Source organism: Cavia porcellus, unplaced genomic scaffold, assembly GCF_034190915.1.
Source record: "Cavia porcellus strain 051 isolate PalLab524CR breed Dunkin Hartley unplaced genomic scaffold, mCavPor4.1 scaffold_12, whole genome shotgun sequence".
NCBI classification, from domain to species: Eukaryota; Metazoa; Chordata; class Mammalia; order Rodentia; family Caviidae; genus Cavia; species Cavia porcellus.
The window spans coordinates 54,472,747-54,494,184 of NW_026947495.1; the positions used below are offsets into that span (position 1 = coordinate 54,472,747).

Consider the following 21,438-nt stretch of genomic DNA (forward strand, 5'->3'; position numbering starts at 1 on the left):
ATATAAAACTCTGCCTCACTAGCAGATTCGCTCCAGAACAGTAGCAAAAAGTCCATGCCAAGTGTGGTGCGGCAGACTGTCTGCTACTGCTGAAAGCTTTGAAAGGTTCCCCGTCACTGTAATCTTCCTCCTTTGATGGCTTTGAAGCATCCAGTGGCCAGATTTGCTGGTCCATCAAGCAAGCATATCAAAGCCTTGGGGACCTGAGGGTGACTTCTAAAACAGTAAACCAGAAGCTGGAGCCTTCAGTTATACTGCCTTCAGGAAATAAATTCAGTTACCAACTTGGGCAGATCATTACACAGAAAAGTCTTTGGTGAAAATCCAGACCTGGCCAATACCTCAGTGCAACTTCGCAGAGGTCCCTGCTCAGGAGTGCCCAGAACTACAGAAAATCTGAAGATAATCAATGAGTAGGTTGTTTTTGTCTACTAAATTTGCAATAATTTGTTATGCAGCATAGAAAACACACGATTTACTAAGAGGCAAACATTTCTAGGGTCACAAAACACAGGATCATGCTTTTGGATGGCTGGTGAGACTTGAAGAATGATTAGTGGCTATACTTTGGTGAGTCTGGGGGGAAGAAAAGGCAGGAAGAGATGGGACAGGGTCCTGGCATTATGGATTTCATGTGAAGAAAAGGATACAAATTGATTGATAAAGAAGCAGGAGAGAAAAAACTGCTGGAAAGGCAAAATTTGCAACAAAAAGCCTTTAAAGTAACTTCCATTTTACTTTAAAGCCAATGAGATGCACTATAACATTTTTATAGGCAACCGAGTAACAGGATCACACATCTTTTAGAACTGTTATCCAGTGCCATTGTGAAAAAGTGAGGAGGTGCAGGGATGGAAAGAACAAGGGGTCAGCAAGGAGGACACTGCAGCAAACTGGGAAAAAGGAAATTCTGGGCAGAGCTAAAATAGGACAGAGAGAGCAAAAGTGCAGATCGCTGCAGACACCTGAAACTTAGCATAAGACTTCAGATTTTCCCAGGTTTATAAGTCCCATCACTGTGAAAACTGTTCAGCAACTATGGAAAGTATGTTTGATGGGACTCCTAAGGTACACAATGTGAAGAATGAAGATAAATAAGTGGATGCTGAATAAATTAACATAAAATATCAAAAACTGTCGAGTTTGGTGGTGCATACCGATAATCCTAGCACTCAGATAGCTGAGATAGGAGGATCGAATGAGTTTGAGGCCAGCCTGGGCTGCACAGTGAGTTCAAGGCCAGCCTGCACTACACAATGAAACCCTGACTCAAAAAAAAGAAAGAAAGAAAGAAAAAAAGAAAGAACTTTGATTCTACTTATAAGCTTCCACTTGATTTTAACATCAAAACTTGTCAGCCAGATGATGTCACATACCTTTAATTCTAAAATTTGGGAGTCTGAAGCAAGAGGATTCCAAGTTTGAGTCCTACTTGGGCAACTTAAAGAGAAGTTGTCTCAAAATAAAAAATGGATCAAGAATGTAGTCCAGTACAAAGGCTGTGGGTTCAATCCCCAATATTGGAAAAAAAGAAATCTTAATTTTTTAAGCCACATGCGAAGAATGCATGAGCCATGAAAAAAAATATAGTGAATGTTTAAATTTTTAAAATTTTGTGTCTTTAGTTTGGCTGTTGTAGTAGTCTTGATGTCTTCAATTGTTTCAAAACATTTACCTTTGATGGTCATTTTGATTTTATGGAAGAGCCTGAAGTTATGCGGTGCTAGATAAGCAAATAAGGTAGGTGAGAACACTGTAATGTTTTTACAAGCTTATCTTTCCATTGGACAGTCCTCAGCAAGAGCATTCACCATAGCTTTGTTCACACCTTTAAGACACTCATGAAAGAAGACTTTCAGAACTGCTTCAGAAAGTGGCAAGGATAATGCAATATGTGTTTTTAAAACAAAGGGGAATTTTTTTAGGGATATTAATGACAATGATTTTTTATCATTAATAAAAGTTTAATAAATTTTTAAATTTAATAAATTCTAAAAATTTAAATATTTGCTATGTATCTTGATCACTCCTTGTACTTGGGAAGGATCTTATGGCTTTTCAAATTGAGTTAAAGGTAAACAACTCATATGCTATAACATGAATTTAAGACTGCTTAGAGTTTGGTTTGTTGGCATTGTGTTGCCATGCTATGCTGTTTACTCTTGTGTGAGTGTGCGTGTGTATGTGTGTGTGTGTGTTGCTTCATGTATCTGTCCATATAATATTAGCAGGCTGGTCAGAATGAATTATATTCATAAAGGGATGAAATAACCATTTGGCTTGTTTTAAATAAGTTAACTTATTAAAACTGTTGTGTTTCCTATGTAGCTACTGGTAGATAACTTAGGGTTAGGTAACAATATCTACAAAGTGACTCTAAATATAGGGATTAAAAGATACAAGACTAAGATACTAACAATGCTGAAGACTATGCTTTAATGAAGTCGTAAGTGTGTATAGATATCAAGGAAATCTAATAGTCCAAGCTCTCAATTCATTCCCCTAAAGGAAAAAATTTTGGACACTGCCACTAAAATACACACACACACACACACACACACACACACACACACACACACACACACACACAGTGCTATATTAGCTAACATTCATAATAAAAACATCTTGTAAATTATTTATGGAATGCAGAACTCTTCTTGCTGAAAACTGGCAAGTAGAAGTGTCCTAGAAAGTATATAGGATTAATATTGAGGTATGTCTACCAACAACTAATGTACATAATTTGGGACAAATATGCTCTGTGAGTTCCTTCCATATTTGGAAAAATAAGAATAGGAGCATATGATCTATTTGTTTGCATCAGAGATGCAGGGTTTTTGACACAGCATAGGATTTCATAGAATGAACAGAATGACAGTGATTAAGCCTTTTATGTTTTTGTATCGGGGATCAAATTCAGGATCTTACACTTGCCACGCATGCGCTTACACCGCTGAGCTAAACTCCTTGCCCAACAATGATTAGTTTTATAACATTTTTTACCTCTCACTAGGTCAGTTTTAAAGGTAAAAAACTGCAATATGTTCTGATATATGATTATTTTGGGATCAGATAGAGGTGTGGAAGATAGGAAAGTATGACACAAATCACAAAATACTAAATAAAACCAAAGTATAGGTACTACAGAAAATAATAGGCACAAAAATATTCTCACAAAACTCTTAGCTATTTCATAATTATTTGCTAATTGTACAAAGGACTCTTTAAAAATCCTTCAGTGTCTGACACTACAAGGAAATATATTATGTTAATCACAAAGTTATTTTTTTTCTTTTTCTTTACTGGTACCAGGGATCAAACTCATGACCACATGCTTGCAAGGCAGGCACTTATGCTGCTGAGCTAAATCCCCAGCCCCCTAACTACAAAGTTTTAAACAACTGGTTTAAAATCTATGGCAAGAATAATCACAATGGCAAACATGAAGTTTTGGGTAAGAGAAAAAAGCTTATTATAATCTAAGATAATAAAAATATCTGAGAAAGATATTAAAAAGAGGCCTAAGTAACAAACTAATAGAAAGAAAAGTGGACTAAAAGTCAGATCCAGAAAAAAGTTTAAAAAAAGAGAATGTAAAATTTAAAAAGTTTCAAAAATTTAAAATGACAGATAAAAGCTTAAATATAGTCAATAATTATAGTGATGAATATAAACTAAATATTCTAATGAAAAGAATGAAAGGTTGAAATTGGCAGGATAGAGAAAAGAAAAAATTATATGCTGACAGATATTCAATACAAAGGCATGGAGAGTTGAGAGTAAAAGGAAAGGAAAAAGTACACGGAAACACTAATTCATAAAAAGTTGGAATAGCTAGTGAGAAGAAATTTTAAGCAAGAAATATTACTAGAAATACAGAAGGCTACCTTATAATTAACAGGGGTTAGCTAAACATAAATGACAGTTATAACTCTGTGTCACTGAATCAATCTCTTCTAAACAAAACAAAAACATATAGAACTAAGAGAAAGAAAAATCTACCATCACACTGGAGGACTCTGACACCTCAAGACAGCAGGTTATCCATGCAGACCTAGTCAGCAAACAGTAAAAACTAAACCTGAAGAATGGTAGATTGAAACAAACGACCTGACAATCTAGCCTCACTGACGCATATTGAAACTCAGCAATTCTGAAGTTGTATTATTTCAAATCCACACAGAGCAAAGTGATTATAATATAGGAGATAAAGCAAGTATCAACAAATTTCAAAGGACTGAATCTTTCAAAATAAATATTTGATTACAGTGGAATTAAACTCAAAATCAATATAAAAAACATTAAAAAAACAGAAATGATTAGAAACTGAACACCACATAAAAATGAGAAAATACTATGAATTAGACAATAATAAACTTGTGGGATGTAACTAAAGTAGTGCCTATGTAAATTAAATTGTAAATTATCAATTTAAATGAGTAAGAAAGGGGCTGGGGACTTAGCTATGCAGCATAAGCACCTGCTTTGCAAGTGCGCAGTGCTGAGTTTGATCCCTAGTACAAACAAACAAACAAACAAATAAATAAATAAATAAATAAATAATTTAAAAAATTGGACCTTATCCTAAAAATTACAGCAAGGTGACACTTATTTCAGGAATATAAGGGTGGGCTAACAATTCACAATCACTCAATTTAAGATAGCTCATGACAGACAAAACTATATGGGAAAAAAACAACTTGATAGATGCAGAGAATATATTTGATTCAATTTAAATCATTTAGAAAACTTGTCAGCAAATCTGAAATTTAAAAAATTATCCAAAACTTTCAACTAATTGGGACTATATCAAGAAAACTTCTACCCTGAAAAGCAAAACTATGAAGAGATACTAAAGATTTAAGTAAGTGGCGCAAAGCAGAGAGCTTAGATTTTGATGGTAAAGCAAGTCATAGAACTGTATGCAAATATTAAAGTAAATGTCCTTCGCAGTAAAACAGGATCTAAAATACCAGCTTCCCTTAGATGTTATAATAATTAGCAATATTTAACTGTGTAATATATTCATCCATGATTTGTTTTGCTCTATTTTTCCTGCCTGTCAGGTCAGCAGGGATAGCTTTCCTCTTTCAGCAGGCACGAACCCCTCTCAAGCCCGCTGCCACAGTCACACACACACTGACCTGCTGTAACGCAGTGACTGCATCTCCAGGTCTCTCCATTTTATTGTAAACTTTTGCCAGCAGAACTTGAGAACGTCCATCCTCCATGAGAGCTGACAGTTCATTTACTGTAAAAGAGTGAGAGGTGAAAGAAAAAGTATTGCCCTGAAATAAACATCTATATTTTTAAGACTTGTCTTTGCAGAAAATGATTTTGAAGAACAGTCAACAGGGGCTAGAGATTTGGCTTAGTGTTAAGACAGCTTGCCTAGTACGCATGAGGCCCTGGGTTTGATCGCCTCAAAAAAAAATAGTGAGTAAGGTTTAATTTTTATTTTTAGTCACTTAGCTAAGGTATAACCCAAAATAAAAGAATTAGGATAATAATTGGCTTGAAGAAAATTTTAAAAATGGATAACAATTAGAAGTTTTTCTTTGATACACATTGAGAGAATACTCATAAACATTGCAACTTTCACTTAGAAGATATAAAAAAACTTCTGCTCACTGAAGGCATTGCTACATGCAATTCAAAGGATAAATGCTCTTTTAAAAATAAGAGACACTTGATAAGCAATAAAATATAGGTATTAAGAACACTGACGTAGAAGCCTACCAGGCTGATTTCAAGTTTAGATTTCACAATTTACTAGTTGCAGACCTCAATTTCCCTTGTAAAACAGAGAAAAAACAGTCCCTACCTTATAGGGGTATTGCAAGATTTTTAAAAAGTGAGTAAGTTATTGAGTAAGTTAACATATACAAAATAAAATAAGTCTGGTGGAAGTGAGTTTATTTAAATATTTAGATAGTACCAAATATTTAGGAGGTAAGAGCAAGAGAAGAACCCTGAATAATTAATAAAAATAAGCCTCGCCTACCATTCATCAAGTGTTGCACTGTGCATGATACATTCTGTTCTAGAGGTTCAGATACATTTTTCTATGGCTATTTTACAAGTAAGAAAAGCTCTAGTGGGCACAAGTAATAAACAGGTGGTATGGGTGAGAGGAGCGTAGAAGGTGTGAAGGGCTGGGTAAACCCCAACAAGATAAAAAAGGCTGTATTGTGGAATAGATTTAATTAAGTAAGGAGGTCAGGAATTTAGTTTCAGACATGGCAAATTTAAAGTGTTTATTAGCATGCAGGTGTTACTGTTTACCAGGTGGGTAAATTTAGACACACGAAGAAAGTTGAGTCTCAGATTGCTGAGTGTAAGTAGATGAAGCCGGGTGTGATGGTGCGTGGCTATAACCTCAGCACTCTCATATGTTGAGGCAGAAGGATCGAAAGTTCAAGCCTAACCTGGGCAACTTAGCAAAACCCTGACTAAAAAGAAAAAATAACTAAATACAAGGGTGCAGCTCAGTGCAAAGGTGCTGTGATCAATTCACTGTACTGCATGAATGAATGAATAAATGAATAAAATGTAGGGATGAATAACAGTTATCCTTGCTTCAAAGATGAATGTGACTACTAATAAAATAGCATATGAAATGTAACATGAAGGTATCTAAGTATGTCATGGAGTGTGTCCAACAAATATTTAAAAGTGTTCAACAAATATTTAAAAGTGAAATATTTATATTAATAAGTAGAAGAGAACTCAATAGAAATAAAGACGTATACTTGAATTTTTCCCTACGATCCTTTCAAAATGCATTCTACACTTAAGTTTCTGGATATTACAAAGGAGGGTCTGACTGAACCACACACATACTAATTCAGTAGAGCAAAATAAAGTTTAAAGCAATGAGCCACACATATGGAATTTATTATATAATAAAAGTGCTATTTCAATAAATGTTGACTAATTAAAACTGGCTATCCATTTTGGGAAGTATTTAGTAAGAAACTGTATGTGAGTAATGGTACATGGATTAAAGCTCTCAATATAAAAACTACAACAATAAAAATGCCAGAAAAAATATGGGAAGATTTGCATAACTTTTTGGAGAAAATTCAGAAGCCAAACAAACAAAAACCCAGAAAAGATAAATTATGATTAGGTATTCTATTTTATCAAGACATAATAAATAAATTTGATAAAGATTAGCCTGGGAGAAAACATCTATAACCTGAATAATAGGTAATGGTTTAAAGACAAGATACGTATTAAAGATAAGGAAAAATGAATTCTAAATAAGATAATGCCTAACTTTATAAGCCATAAAATAAATGTGAATTAAAACAAAGAAATGTGAATTACAATAATAATTCTTTTCTCATGACTAATACTATATAAAACTGAGAAACTTTTAGCATGAGTAAAGAACAATGAAGAAGATTCAATTTCAGGAAGTAGCTAGACATATACAAAAACATTTTATCATACTGTTTCCAAGTTTTCTCCTATGAATTGTCCATCAACAGCGGACTCATCAAATATACTATGATATTAACATAGAGTAAAATACATATGCTAAAAAATAAGAGTTATGTTTACTCACAAGGAACAAGGTTATGAAATGAAAAACTCACACTGCATAATTATAGATAAACTATAAACCATCTGGTAGAAAAGAACAATACAGATGAAAAACAATATTTAGGTGGAAAAAACAATACAAATATAAGTACCTGTGATGCATTATTGCCTCCAAGACTTCCTGCAAATACCAAAGTCATGGGTGCTCAGATCCATTATATAAAGCAGTATAGTATCTGCATATAACCTATGGACACCCTTCCATATAATTTAAATCAACCCAGGATTGCACAGACTACCTAATACAATGCCAATGTTATGTAGATAGCAATCATAATGTATTGGTTAGCAAATAATGACAAGAAAAAAAACTGCACATTCTTAGTACAGATACAGTTTTTAAAATATTTTTGATCTATGTTTGGTTGAATCTGTGCATGCAGAGAACCAACTGTAATTGTGTGTGCATGTGAAAGACAAAGAGATGGAGGTGAAGAGACCTAGACTGATACATACATATATATATATATATATATATATATATATATATATATATATATAGTTTTGTTTTTTTAGTATTCTATGCATTTTATGTTTTATTTTTTGAAGAGAATAAAACCAAACAAAATAAAACACAGAATAGAGTCAATCAAAACAAAACAATGAACATGGTACATGATTTCTAAACAAGATAAAAGGAAATGACTACCATAACGCCTCGTTATCTTTAAAATAACTGCCCATACCATTAGGCCTAATAAAATCAAAGAAAACAGTACAGAATAAAACCAATAAAAACAAAACAATGGAAGCACTATAGGACTTCAAAACAATAGTAAATCAATAGTGGCTACCATATGCCTCTTGCTATCTTCAAAGTAGTTGCCTATACCATCAGACATAATACAATCAAACAAACCAAAATAGAATAAAATCAATCAAAACAGTTATGAAAGCCCTACAGAGCTTCAAAACAAGATAACAGGAAATCAATAATGGCTACCATAATATATATTGTTATCTTTGAAACAGCTATCTATGCCATCAAATATAATACAATTAGACAAACAGAAACAGAATAAAACCAAACCAAACAGAACAATGAAAACAATAGGAATTCAAATTACAGTAATAGATTAACAATGGCCATTGCTTTCCCTTTTTAGACACTTCTTCCTCTTTCACTTTCATAATATGTACTGTGCATTTTTTATCCTACTTTTAGTTTTTATACTAGAGAGACAACACAATATTCATCCATCTAACTCTGAACCATTTCATCCATGAGCATGATCTCAATTGTACCCATTCACCTACAAGAGCCTTGAGGTTATCTTTCTTTATAACTGAGTAGCTTTTCGTTGTATAAAAATGCCATGTCTGTCTTGTCCACTCTGCAGTTGAAAGGCAAGCTAACCCCACTTCTTTTTGATTCTCTGTCACATACAGCATTTTTCTTTCTTCCTTTGACTTTCAGTCTATGAACCCCTTTTGTGTTAAATGTGTGTTTCTTGTGTAAAGCATATTGATGGATCCTGTCTTCTGATCCACTCTGCTTGTGTTCCTTTTTATTGGTGCATTGAGCCCATCTACATTAATGGCTCTGGCCAACATGCACTGGCTCCTCTCTGCCTTGCTATTTTCATGCCACTGGCTGCCTACTTTTCCCCTCCATTCGACTGTCTGTCCTGCTCAGTGATCCCCCTCTGACACTGCTCCTAGAAGTGTGGTCTTTTTAAAAAAATCTCTCTCTAGAATGTTGTTCCGTATTCTTTGTAGGGTTGGTTTGGTGGTCATGAATTCCTTCAGTCGTTCTTTGTCATAGAAGAATCTGGTTTCTCCATTAATTTTGAAAGATAGTTTTTCAGGGTACATCACTCTGGGTTGGAAGTTGGTTTCTTTCAGGACTTGAAATACTTCACTCCAAGTTCTTCTTGACTTGATGGTTTTTGTCTGCTGTGATTCTGATGGGTTTTCCTTTATAGGTGATCTGTTTCTTTCTTCTAACATCTTTTAATGTTCTGTTTGTGTGCTGAATTTCTGGGATCTTGATTATTGTATGTCTAAATGTAGATTTATTTTGGTTACGGGCAGCTAGAGTTCTATATGCCTCACTTATCTGAATGTCACTTCCTTTTCCCATGCTTGGGAATTTTTCTGATACTATTTCTGTAAATAGACTTTTAATGTCATTTGTGTTGACTCCTGCTCTTCTTTCACATCTATTATTCTGTTATGTTTCTTTGGGTTGTCTTGCAGCCATTGGATTGTTACTTCCTGTTTCCTTGCTATTTTTAAGAGATCTTTCCTTTTGCAATAGTAAGCTGCAAGCCTGTCTTCAAGGTCTGAAAGTCTATCTTCAGTTTCTTTCAAGTGGTTTTGCCAGCTTTCAATGGAGTTTTGGATATGTCTTTGAATTTGTTTCATGTATTCTAAATCCTTTCTATATTGTTCATTCAAGGTTTTCCTCATTTTCCTAAGCTCCTCCATTTTTTTTTTTAAATCTATGTCTTCTTTAGAGGTGCTTAGCAATTCTTTTATTAAGTTTTTCATTTCTTCTTCTACCTGAGATAGTATTTCTGTTCTAATTTCTTTTATAGCCTCATGAAATTGTTTCTTCAGTCGCCATCATTTCAGAAACTTCAGGAGTGCGACTCCCCATCTCTTCCATATTTACATCTCCTGGACTTGCTCTGCTTGGGTTGCAGGCCAGAGACTGCCTTTTGCTTATTCATCTTTACATATTCCTGGGTTCTTCCAGGTAAGTGGGTGGTGGGGTCGCAGGCACTTCCTGCATGGCTACAATTTCTCTGAAGCAAGACTTGCTTTTCTAGCCAGTGTTGGTGATGGGTATCTGACGGTGGCCATTGGATACACTGGTACAGGGCTTGCTGCTGCTTTTCCCCGGCCTGTGCTGGCTCCCAGATGACTGGTAGAGTGTGTGCTGGGCCAGGGCCGACTGCCACCTTTGGACTGGGCTGGTCACTGGCAGGCAGCCCCCACATGGCTGTTGGAGTGTGCCTGAGGGCAGGGCTGGTCACTGGCAGGGATCCTCTACCCATGGCCCCTAGAGTGGGCGCGGGCGCGGGCTCAGTCTGAGCAATTTCCACCAGTCTGCACCCAGCTAGGAGCTGCTGGAGGAAGCCAGCAGCAGTTCTTGTTCTGGGCTCATCAAGCCGACTCCAAAATGGCTCCCAGCCAATTGTTCTCTCCTGTGGGAGGACTGAGTCCTCTGCACTTACCACCAGCCAGTGCGGTCCTCTGCACTGTTGCTCCCCCACACTGCTTTGTCTCTTTGCAGAGGCCTCTGGGGTCACCAGCCACCACTGTCACCATGACCGTGGTGCATCCCCATGTTCCAATCTACTCTCGCACAGTAGGTCTGGCTCCAGGCAAAGGTGCAGCTAGCTACCACCTTCTTCATTTAAGTTTTTCTTTTTATTCTCTTTGTGGGCTTCAATTCTCATTTGACCCACTTTCCTCCTTCTTGTCTTCCCTAGGATGCTATATTCCAGCATCTGGACTGTTCTCTCAGAGAGGCTGTTTACTCCGTGGCTTACCACCATCTTCCTGGGAGCCCCGATATCCTATGCTTTTTAAAGCAGTATTTTCAAAGCAATTCAGTAGAGAAGTCCTGTCCTGGGGGGGGCGGGGTAGATCTGAAGTATAAGAAACCTCTGGATCAGCCCAAGGATTCGCTTGTTCTCCTTTGGTAATTGAATTTTGTTTGGCTGCTGCCTTCCAGAAAAAACACAAAACTTTTAACTTCTTTATCAAATTCTTTCCAAAACACAGACTGCCAAGGATCTTCTATTTTGTTCCTGGATTTTTTTCCCCTGAGCACTTAAGATTTCAACAAATGCACCTCCCTGGTACTCATTTTTTAACATTCCTGCAGGGGCTCTGAGCCTCCTACGCATGCGGAGAGACCCCAATGGCTAGAGTAGGTGAGTGGGAGCCCGGGTGAGACAAACCAGAAGCAGCGCTCAGTGGTGCTCCTCAGATCCACGCCATCACAGCCCCCCTCCCGCCCCTGCCATGCTGTTAGGGCACAGCCACCTAAGCCAGTGGCGGATGTCCCCGCGGAGTGACTTTGTGCATAACCTATGTGAGGGGAAGCCCGCCAGGCTGTACCAGCAAAGACAACCACCCTCCAGGCTCCGGAAGTGGAGCGCTCTTTTGTTTTTGTATCAGGACTCAAACTCAGGTCCTTGCACTTGCCGGGCAGGCTCTGTGCCACTGAGCTATATCCCTGCCCCAAGGATGATAATACACAAGTTGTTAAATGTAGTTTTCTTTGATGAGCAGAAGGCACAATATCCATAGGCTTCTGTAATCTTTCAATTCTGACAATATCAAACGCTTGATTTTATTTTAAAAAATGATCTCAGGGAAGTAAATTTATAGAAACTGGTTAGAAGGCAACTTGAAAATACTGAAAAAAAATTCTTCACTCAGTATTGTACTCAAGAAATATAAGAAAGATTATCCCAAAGAATTAGACACATATTCATGTAAAATGATTGACAATAACATAAGAGTAAACATTAGAGTAATAATACAGAGAAAATTTAACAAGTCAGAGTGTTATGAAAAACTATGATGCCATTACATATAACGATATGAATAGATCATACTGATATAAAACTGTATTTGACACAAGTTGTATATAGAAAAAAAATCTATAGAAAGGAAATAAATACCATACTTTTGTGAAAAGAAAAACTGTCCATCTTACATTTATACACACATCAGATATATTTTTTTGAATTGGAATGTTTTTCATACCAGGTTCATGAGCTAGTGCATGCTGAAGAACTTTTTCTGCTTTTTCATACAATTTCAATTTTAATAAAAGCTCAGCCAGGTCATAGCAAAGATAATTCTGTTGTCCACTTTTCAGAGCAGCTTCATAATAAGTGATTGCCTAAACAAAGCACATTTCATTTAGGAAAAATGGTAATGAGACTGAGAAACACAGATATTTTAAATATCAAAGACTTAAGGCACGTCCATAACTAGAAATAACCTTGAGAGGATCCTACATGCATACCTGTACTGTACTATAGTACACCAGTACTATATGCCATTCTTCTTACTGAATCAAGCATCACATAACACAACAAACATTTCTTAAAATAAGTGGAATTAACAGTATTTGGCAAGCATTTTTTTTACAGATTTTATTGTTTTTTACCTTATTTTTATTTTTTGACTTTTATTAGTCCATGCTGAGGTGCATACAGATCAGAAAATCCTATAAAAGCATATAATTTGTTAGCTGGTGAATATGTGCTTAATGATATTAGTTAAAGTATATTAGTTAAAGGAAAACAAGTTATCTCTATAGGAAAAAATTAATCCCTCAAAACATCTGGCTTGCCAGATTGATTCAACAAAAGGACACTCATGTTTTATTATACAATGCAAGAAAAAAAAATAGCAGTTTTCCAAGAATAGTGGTACACATCTGTAACCCCAGCACTCTAGAAAGCTAGTCTGGTAGGACTGCAAAGTTGATCCTAACCTGGGCAACTTAGTGACTCAGTAAGGCCCTGTCTCAAAATTTAAAAACAAGTATATATATATATATATATATATATATATATATATATATATATACATATATACATTTTAAAATTATATCTATATCTATATATTATGGGTGGGATGTAGCTCAGTGCAAAGACCCTGAGTTCAATTCCTTGTACCACACCCACATAAAAATAACTTATGGTAGCAATTGGGTTAGAAAAAGAAGCCAGGAGTAAATACCAGTGTCTAGTCTCCACAAAATGAAACTAAAGAATGTGAAATGTTAAGAAAGCTTCTAATATAAATCCTAGTTCATGAACACAAATTTGGAAGCTACAATCATCAAAGATGCAAATGATGCTTACAAAAGACTTCTCTAGAGCAAGATTTGATCAATTTGATCCAACAGACATATTTCAAACTTTGTAGTACTTACCTTGGAATAGTTGTGAGTTTTGACCAATGCTTTCCCAATTTTACTTGCTAGTGTTCCATCTTTTGGGTTCTGACTTAATGCTTGTTCATATGCTACTATTGCTTCTTCAGGCTAAAGTTGTCAAACACACATACCCGAAAACAAACAATAAAAACAGCGTAAGTGGATCCCACTGAATGGCATTTCTGTAAGCAAGCTCTATATCTGGAATACTTTATAAAAATAACTAAGTGTATACTGAAGTTTGAGAATCTTAACAGTTTCAGAAAGATCATTTCATCACCTATTACAAAGCCATTAGCTTTCTTCATCCTTCTATTTAAAAGAGACTCCTAATGTGCTTCTATTACCGTTTCTATTTCAAATAACCATCGTGCTGCATTAATGAATCAAATATTTTAAAAAGGGAAATCTTATTGTAATAGCTATCCCCATTTATTATAATTAGATTTTCACATATTATATAAATATTACAGGAAAACCAAATTCATTTTATCAGAAGAAGTTTCTTAAAAAAATGTAAGTTAAGTAGCAACAGAAATGTTACCTCTTGAATATTCATATATGCATCACCAAGGAGAAGAAAAGACCGAGGGCTGGGCATTCTTTCAGCAATTTCTCTGAAAATCAGACCAATTCTACTTAATATACTGAATGTAAGTACTTATTTTTAAACTAGAAAAATGAAGCATGAGTGCATGTAATTTCACCTAAACAATGGTTTTCAGAGTATCTTCTATGTATCCAACAGTTTTATTTGGGAAAAAAAAAACCCTACTCACATTCAAACTGTTAGATCAACTATTTTGCCACTGAACTTTGCCATTTTCTGCAATGAAGTAACAGAGTAAAGATAAACATTACTCAGAAATTCACAATGGGGAAATAAATTTTATTGTCCTCCTATGCAACTTGAATGCTGATATTCATTAGCATAAACTACAAAACATGAATTACCTTTAAAAATACAGAATCTCTTACTTCAAAATTTACTGTTCATTTATCTACAAAATTAAATTGTCAAAGGTCAAAATACCAGTTATGAAGAATAGTGCTGTTTTTAAGATATAATATCTCATGTAATTGGCCCAAAACCAGTATTTAGAAAGATAATTATTATTTCAATTTTATAGTTTTATTTCACGTTTATAGCCAAAGTACCAGATCTACCTAAAATAAAATCCACATTTTTAACTGTTATAGTATATTCAAAACATTGTTTTTTCACATATTACAGAGCATTAGAGGTAACAGTAGCTGTTATTTTGAAAACATTTTAGAAAACATGATCCAAAAACTATAGCTCAGCCATCTGAACATTATGTGCTGCCCAGTTTCTCTGAATTACTCACACTTACAAAAAAAGCTGAGCAGTATTTTGAGATTAGGTATTTATATAGCATAGGAGAGTCAACATTGAAGTAATTTATCCATATTTTACTGTGTTTTTAAAAGGTAAAATCATTTTCTCCTACAAGCAGTGATGTGGTGTGTGTACTTTAATGGTACATTTTGTTTGAGGAAAATGTGTGTGTGTGTGTGTGTGTGTGTGTGTGTGTGTGTGAGATGTCTTAACAAGTAAAGTTATCAGTGTGACGTAACTTCTACAGCTTCTGCTCTTTCACCAAGAAATATTTCGAATGCATACCTTAGTGCGGGACAAAGTAAACTACGATTTTCTTTTGCTAAACACTGCTATTCTGAGTATTAAACATGCCTGTCTGTTCCCTGGATAGTTGTTAAAGTTACACAATTTTCTTAAAACGTATAATCCGTTCTCTTTTTCAAAATAAGAACATTCAAGGTCTAGAAAAGAGTGAGCCATACTTTGAGGTAGTCATAATTGTATTTCAGGGAGAGTAAATAACTTGATTAGAATGGCAGGGCTTGGTGGCAGGAGCAAATCAAGAACGTGCCAAGGAAAGGATCTATAAATTACCTGTAAAGATGACAGGAAGACCAAAAATAAATTTGGGAATTAAGTTTAGGAGGTAGATGTGTCAAAATATAATGAGTTGAAATAACCATTTACCTGTAACAAGTGATATATAACATTTTCTCTTTTCTATGCTTCAGATAAATATCCGCCATTTTTTCTTTAGCCTCTATGAAATATGGCTGCTCTGCTGTGACATTTCGAAGAATGCGTAAGGCCTGCTCTGCGTCTCCTTGGGCCAGAGCAAGGTCTGCGTTAGCAATAGTAACTCGTAATTCTTCAGATGTTCCAGAAAACTCATGGATGGCATCTTGTAAAACCTTTGCTGCCTCATGCTATAAAGATGAAATTAAAAATACTTTGTAAAAGCATTCAACATGGTATTTCTTTTTCTTTCTTTCTGTTTTTTGAGATAAGGTCTTGCTATGAAGTATAGGTTTGCCTCGAACTTGCACTGATTCTTCTGCCTCAGCCTCCTGAGTGCAGCAATTACAGGTGTTGCCACCACACCCTGCACTTCATGGTATTTCTTTAATCAGAATTACTGTCAACCAGTATTTATTTTGTTATTTCAAGTATTAGAACTTCAGGTTAATATGGATATTTTTTTTAATTCTAGTAAAACTTGTGTGGACACAAGACTGAATATGTGTGCAGCCCTTTTAGGAGTTCACAGGATTACAACTCCTTTACATTATTACCATTGTGGTACTAATTCAGGCAACTGAGATAGACAGAAATATCACAGTCAGGCAGACAGGGCTAGTCCCTCATAGGTGCCAGTGCAAAAGGCCAAATAACCTTGCAGTCTTGAGGAGGCAGACACCACCGCTGCAGGCCAGACCTCAAGACAAAAGATCAAGCAAATATACTCACATCCTAAGGACTAATATTCTAACTAAGTCTCTATCACCCTCAGAAAGCCAGCAGCCACCATCCCAACACCCTTACAGGAGTCACTGTTTTGTATGCATGTTGACTTGATAAGTAACTCGCTTCCCGATTTGTCCCTGATTTAATCAGTTTTACTTGAGCATTAATATTATTGGTTGACCATAGTTTTGTCCCACCTTATGACCATCTTGTGAGTTCCTTGGTATTGCTCTGTAAAAGTTCCTTAAATAACAGTCTTTGGCAACCCACTGAGGACCCTTCTGTCTCTCTGACAGAAGCTTTCTTTCTCTCTATATAAATATATTCAGAATATATTACTATATAAATATATTCTGCTCTTACACTCCGTTGTTCCTAAAATTCATTCTTCAGTTTTAGAGAACACAAACTCATACCAGACAGTAGGTTGGGAGTTTCGTTCCCCTTTATCAGCCTGATCATCCCATATAGTATTATATTTTATGGTAGCCAACATAAGCACATTGAGAATTTAAGTCATCCAGAAACAAACTTTTAGGGGCTTACAGAAAAAACACATTTGACTACAAAATAATGAAAAATGTATTACCTACACTGTACCAGTTGGCAAAGGAAATAATTTTCATTTTCTCCTAATATTTGAACAGCCATACTCACCTCTAAGCCACTGAATCGAAACCGAATTTACCTGTTCTCCATTTAAGCGGTGAACCTCCACCAACTCAAGAAAGATTGATAAGCGATGGGCTGCGTCAACTTCAGTTTTTCTGCCTTGTGATTTTGAAGACGCCCCAGTTCTCCTCATTCCCGGTAAATTCATCGCCATATGCAGAGTCTTAACTGCTTCTGTTATTTCTCCCATTTTCTTTTGTGACTGAGCTTTTATCAAATGATATAAAGGGTATTCTCTCACCTGAAAAAAACATATTTAAGTAATACATCTTTGGAGCATCTGTAATATTAACATCCACCCAACTTTAAAATAATAGGGCTGCTAAAGGTAATCCATTTGGACTGTACACATGATGTCTATTTCTGTCCCCTTACTGACTTCCTAATCCTTCATCACAATACATCAGCTCAGAGCAAAGACCACTGCCTAGCATCCTCCTGGATGACAAGGAGGTCAACTAAGTGTTTTTACTATGACAGAAGCAGAACTGGAAACATCTTTATAAGTCTGAATTATTTGAATTTTCAGGGAAGAAGTTTCTTATGTGCAACTTCTAGAGCAGATAGTCTTAGATTTCTAAAAACAGTTCTCCTTTATTTATATTAAACATTTCAGGGTGCTTTCATCAAATATTTTCTTTACTTTTTGATGCTAACCCTAACCATGTATCCACACTATATATGTATCCACACTATACACAGAAAACATAAGAGAAAGATAAACTGAATGGGAGAAAGCAACCAGAAGGAAGATGGTCCCGGTGCAGTGCTTTGCAGCCTCCTGTCCTACCAAAGCCCTGCCTTCCCCAGCGTGGAGCCCTGAGAACTGCTCTGAGATCCCATAGGCTCCCACTCACTGGGTGTGGCTTGCGGTTGTCCAGCACTGGACTAGGATGGGTCACCAGTCCTAAGATGCCCTGTCTTGTGAAGCAGGTGATAATTTCTGGCAAAGATGCTTACAACTTAAAGATCTAGTCCACTTACAGGTTCACCCGTGACAGGGCTCCAGGTTTGGTGAAGTAAAACCAAAGTCTGAGGAGCTATGACTGGAATTTGCTCAGGGAGCTCCTCAGCCTAGGTTTCCTTGACACTGAGATAAAAATATCCAAAACATTTCAGCCAGAAGTGTATTGAACTTATATTCTCAAAGTACATGATAACTTTCAAAATGCTAGGTGTTCTGTGACAATAGATACAAAAAGAAATTACTAAATACAAAGATGCAAGAAAGAAACACACAATAGGATTTATTCCTTTCTGTAAAATACTTGGGATAATTTTTTTTATGATTTAATGCTATTTTTACATATATATATTTATTTAACTCTCATTATAATTGTAGAGAATCATTATATACATTTTATGGAAAAGAAAACCAATGCTGTCAGAGAAATAAGTGCAAAACCAGACCTTTGACCAGATCGTTTACACTGTTTGTTCATTCATTCACCCATTCATTCATTCAGTTAAAAACATGGTCTTCCTATGTTGCCAGGATGGTCTCTAACTCCTAAGCCCAAGTGAACCTTTTGCTTCATCCTCCTACAAGCTGGGGCTATAAGTGTGCACCACTGTACCTAACAAATTAGGATTATTTTTCTTTTTTTCCTTTGCCAGTTCATTTAGTTTTTAATTACACCAAAGCTAACTCGATTGTTTTCCTTCTATTGCTTGTGACTTTAAAATTCTTTCTGTTAAAAAATGTACTTATTAGCAAAATACCACAGGCTAAGGTATAAAACAGCTGAATATGTAAGCATTCACTAAAGGATCAAACAGGGTGCAATGTCTTACTTGCTTGAGTCTGAAATACTTACATCAAAATTATAGCTCAGGCAAAGTTCAAGAGACTGAGAACACTGTTTGAATTTTTCTTGAGACAAATAAACCTGAGCCATCAGGAGATGAGCATCTGCATAAGAGGGATTGTGATCTAGGCAATACTGCAGGTTATTAAATGCTGCTTCAATATTACCTAAAGAGGGAAACACAGTTATACATCAGAGAGAAGACTGCCTCATTTATGGGCTGTTCTAATGTTTGAATGTGAAGTCCTCTTCTCATAGGCCATGCTTTCATTCCTGCATGGATTATTTAGCTTCCTTCTGGTCCACATGAAGACCAGACCTCTAAGTCAGGGGCCCTTGACCATAATTAGCCAACAGGAAAGCATGAGCAGATGAAAGAAAACTATTAATATGACGGGAATGGTGGGGTTGATTTTGGGCTGAAAAAGAGGGTGGCAGGAAGAGGCTCTTCAGAGAATAATCATCACAGATTCTCTGTCCTGCAAGTTTCTCATGATGCTAATTCTCATGATCAATACCTAGCCCTCTAATAGATGGGCCTTAGGTAAGTAAACGTAGTCCACTTCTCATTCAACCTTATTAAAGATGTGAGAAGAGGCCCTGAATCACGTGTAGGGATAATGCTCCTTAACCTTCCCTGATGTCTCAGCAGAAGAAATAAAGCTTAAAGTCAGAGCTTCTTAGTTCCCAAGACCTCAAACTATTGATATAGGAAATCCACTGAAACAGAAAATGCTTTTCTTAGTGATAGAGGATTCATGAACAAATAACTAGCAGAGGCATCATAATAATTCAGTATGCAGAATGTCAAAGCTTAGCAATTAATTATCAAGCATAGTTCATAGTGGAGTCTTTTATTGTGATGCAATGCAGTACTTAGAATTATGCAAGTAAAAAAAACATGAAAAGGCTAAACATAATAAATTTGAGTGTGTGAAAGTTGTCAGAATCAAAATAGAGTTGCCTGTATCCAGTCCTAACCAAAATACAATGATAACATCAATAAAATAATATTAACATCAGTAATATTAATAATATTAATAAAGAAGGCTGCAGAGGGCCTTCCTGCACATATGTCTATGATAAACACTCTCTGTAGTGTCCTCATACGTGATTTGCCTTATAACAGAAACTAATGCAAAAGTATTAAAAACAGTATTTTAAGAGGTAAAATAAGCTTTGAGACCATCTGTTTTTTTTTTTTTTTTAAACAGTTAAGCTGGAGTTCAAAAAATAGTAAAGGTAAACTCTTAACTCCATTAGATACAGAATAGTTATGAGAACTCACTTAAATTGCTATTTTCAGTTCTGTTAAAAATACATATTTTTAGTTGTGCATGGTGGGGCATGTTTATAATTCCAGAACTCAGTAGACTGAGGCAGGAGAATCACTGCAATTTAAGGTTGGGTGGGCTACACAGTGAGTTCAAGGCCAGCCTGAACTACAGAGAGAGACTTTGATTCAAAACAAAACAAAAAACAATTCCTAAAAAACAAGGAATAAAAACAAACATACTATATTTTAAAAGAAATTTCAAAGAAGTTTAAATTTTTGATCTTTGAGACACATAAAGACTCTTAATCCTATAAAAGAATTAAAACTAAATAGGAAACTACTGTAGATGACATTCTAAACTTAGTTTACTTTGCACAACATCCAGCTAAATGGTACATATTTAAGCATGGCGTTATGATTGATTTTTATGTGTAAAGTAATACATTTTCTTCTGTCCTAAAAATCTTACAACCAGGCTTATCTTCTTTAGCCACAACAACCAGTCGCAGGAACTAAATAAGAACTAACTGATCCAGTTCATGAGAATCTGAAATCTGAAAACACTCCACTTGGTTATCCCTATAAATCAAGAAATACAGAGATTAAAGGCTGCAAATTTTTATTATCAACCCCAAGTAGACAGAGAGGACTTTATTTTTTTTAAGTGATATAACTATATTTTCTCAGAAACTCACTTGAGCTACAAAGTTTACAGTTAGATTTTAAGAATAAGTAGTCAGCTTTGCAATCTTACTTCACACTAAAACCACTCATCTATTCACATACAAAATGTGCATTTATGTCACTATTCTCTGTAGAGATGGAGTGCAGAACTTAGCTATGCATCTTTATCAACACCAGAGTCCAAGGTTATGTTAAGTTTTTAAGGCATACTCTACCTGACAAATACTTTACTTTTGCTATTAGGAAGACCGCTTGCAGAAGACCCGGTACAGTTCTCACTATTGTCTCAAGGACCAACGTACAACGTCTGAAGAATGGAGCAAGTGCTTGCCCCGGACTTGCAGGCTAAACAAAGCAAATTAGATCATTTGATAAACTTACAATAGTAATAAGGCAAAACTAAACATGTTAATTTTTGTGTGGCTTTTTCCGAAAACTGAAAATTCATTTTATAAGTGAGAAAATAGCCTAGCTTAGAGCTAAGTACTAGACTTTCTGTCATTCCAAGGAGCAGAAGAAGAACCATGAAATGTTCATATTTTAGCAAAAAGCCGAGCTGAATTTACCATAGGAAATACAATTTAACCATAACAGTAATGTAATAGTTATATAAGTTTGTGCACCTGATGGTATTACAGAGTAGATTCCAATATACAATAAGTGTCAG

General features: G+C 35.6%; 1 protein-coding gene across 1 annotated transcript in view; it reads right to left on the reverse strand.

Moving 5' to 3' along the window:
• The window catches only part of Ttc21b (tetratricopeptide repeat domain 21B), a 58,745-nt gene that overhangs the window by 22,214 nt on the left and 15,093 nt on the right, over positions 1-21,438 (reverse strand). Inside the window, exons 12-19 of the mRNA XM_003478664.5 lie at positions 20,987-21,116; positions 18,821-18,978; positions 17,020-17,244; positions 15,555-15,793; positions 14,070-14,142; positions 13,523-13,633; positions 12,340-12,478; positions 5,145-5,251 (exon numbers count right to left, since the gene is read on the reverse strand). Of these exons, the coding sequence (XP_003478712.1) occupies positions 5,145-5,251; positions 12,340-12,478; positions 13,523-13,633; positions 14,070-14,142; positions 15,555-15,793; positions 17,020-17,244; positions 18,821-18,978; positions 20,987-21,116 (1,182 nt within the window). The remainder of the gene's footprint in view (positions 1-5,144; positions 5,252-12,339; positions 12,479-13,522; positions 13,634-14,069; positions 14,143-15,554; positions 15,794-17,019; positions 17,245-18,820; positions 18,979-20,986; positions 21,117-21,438) is intronic.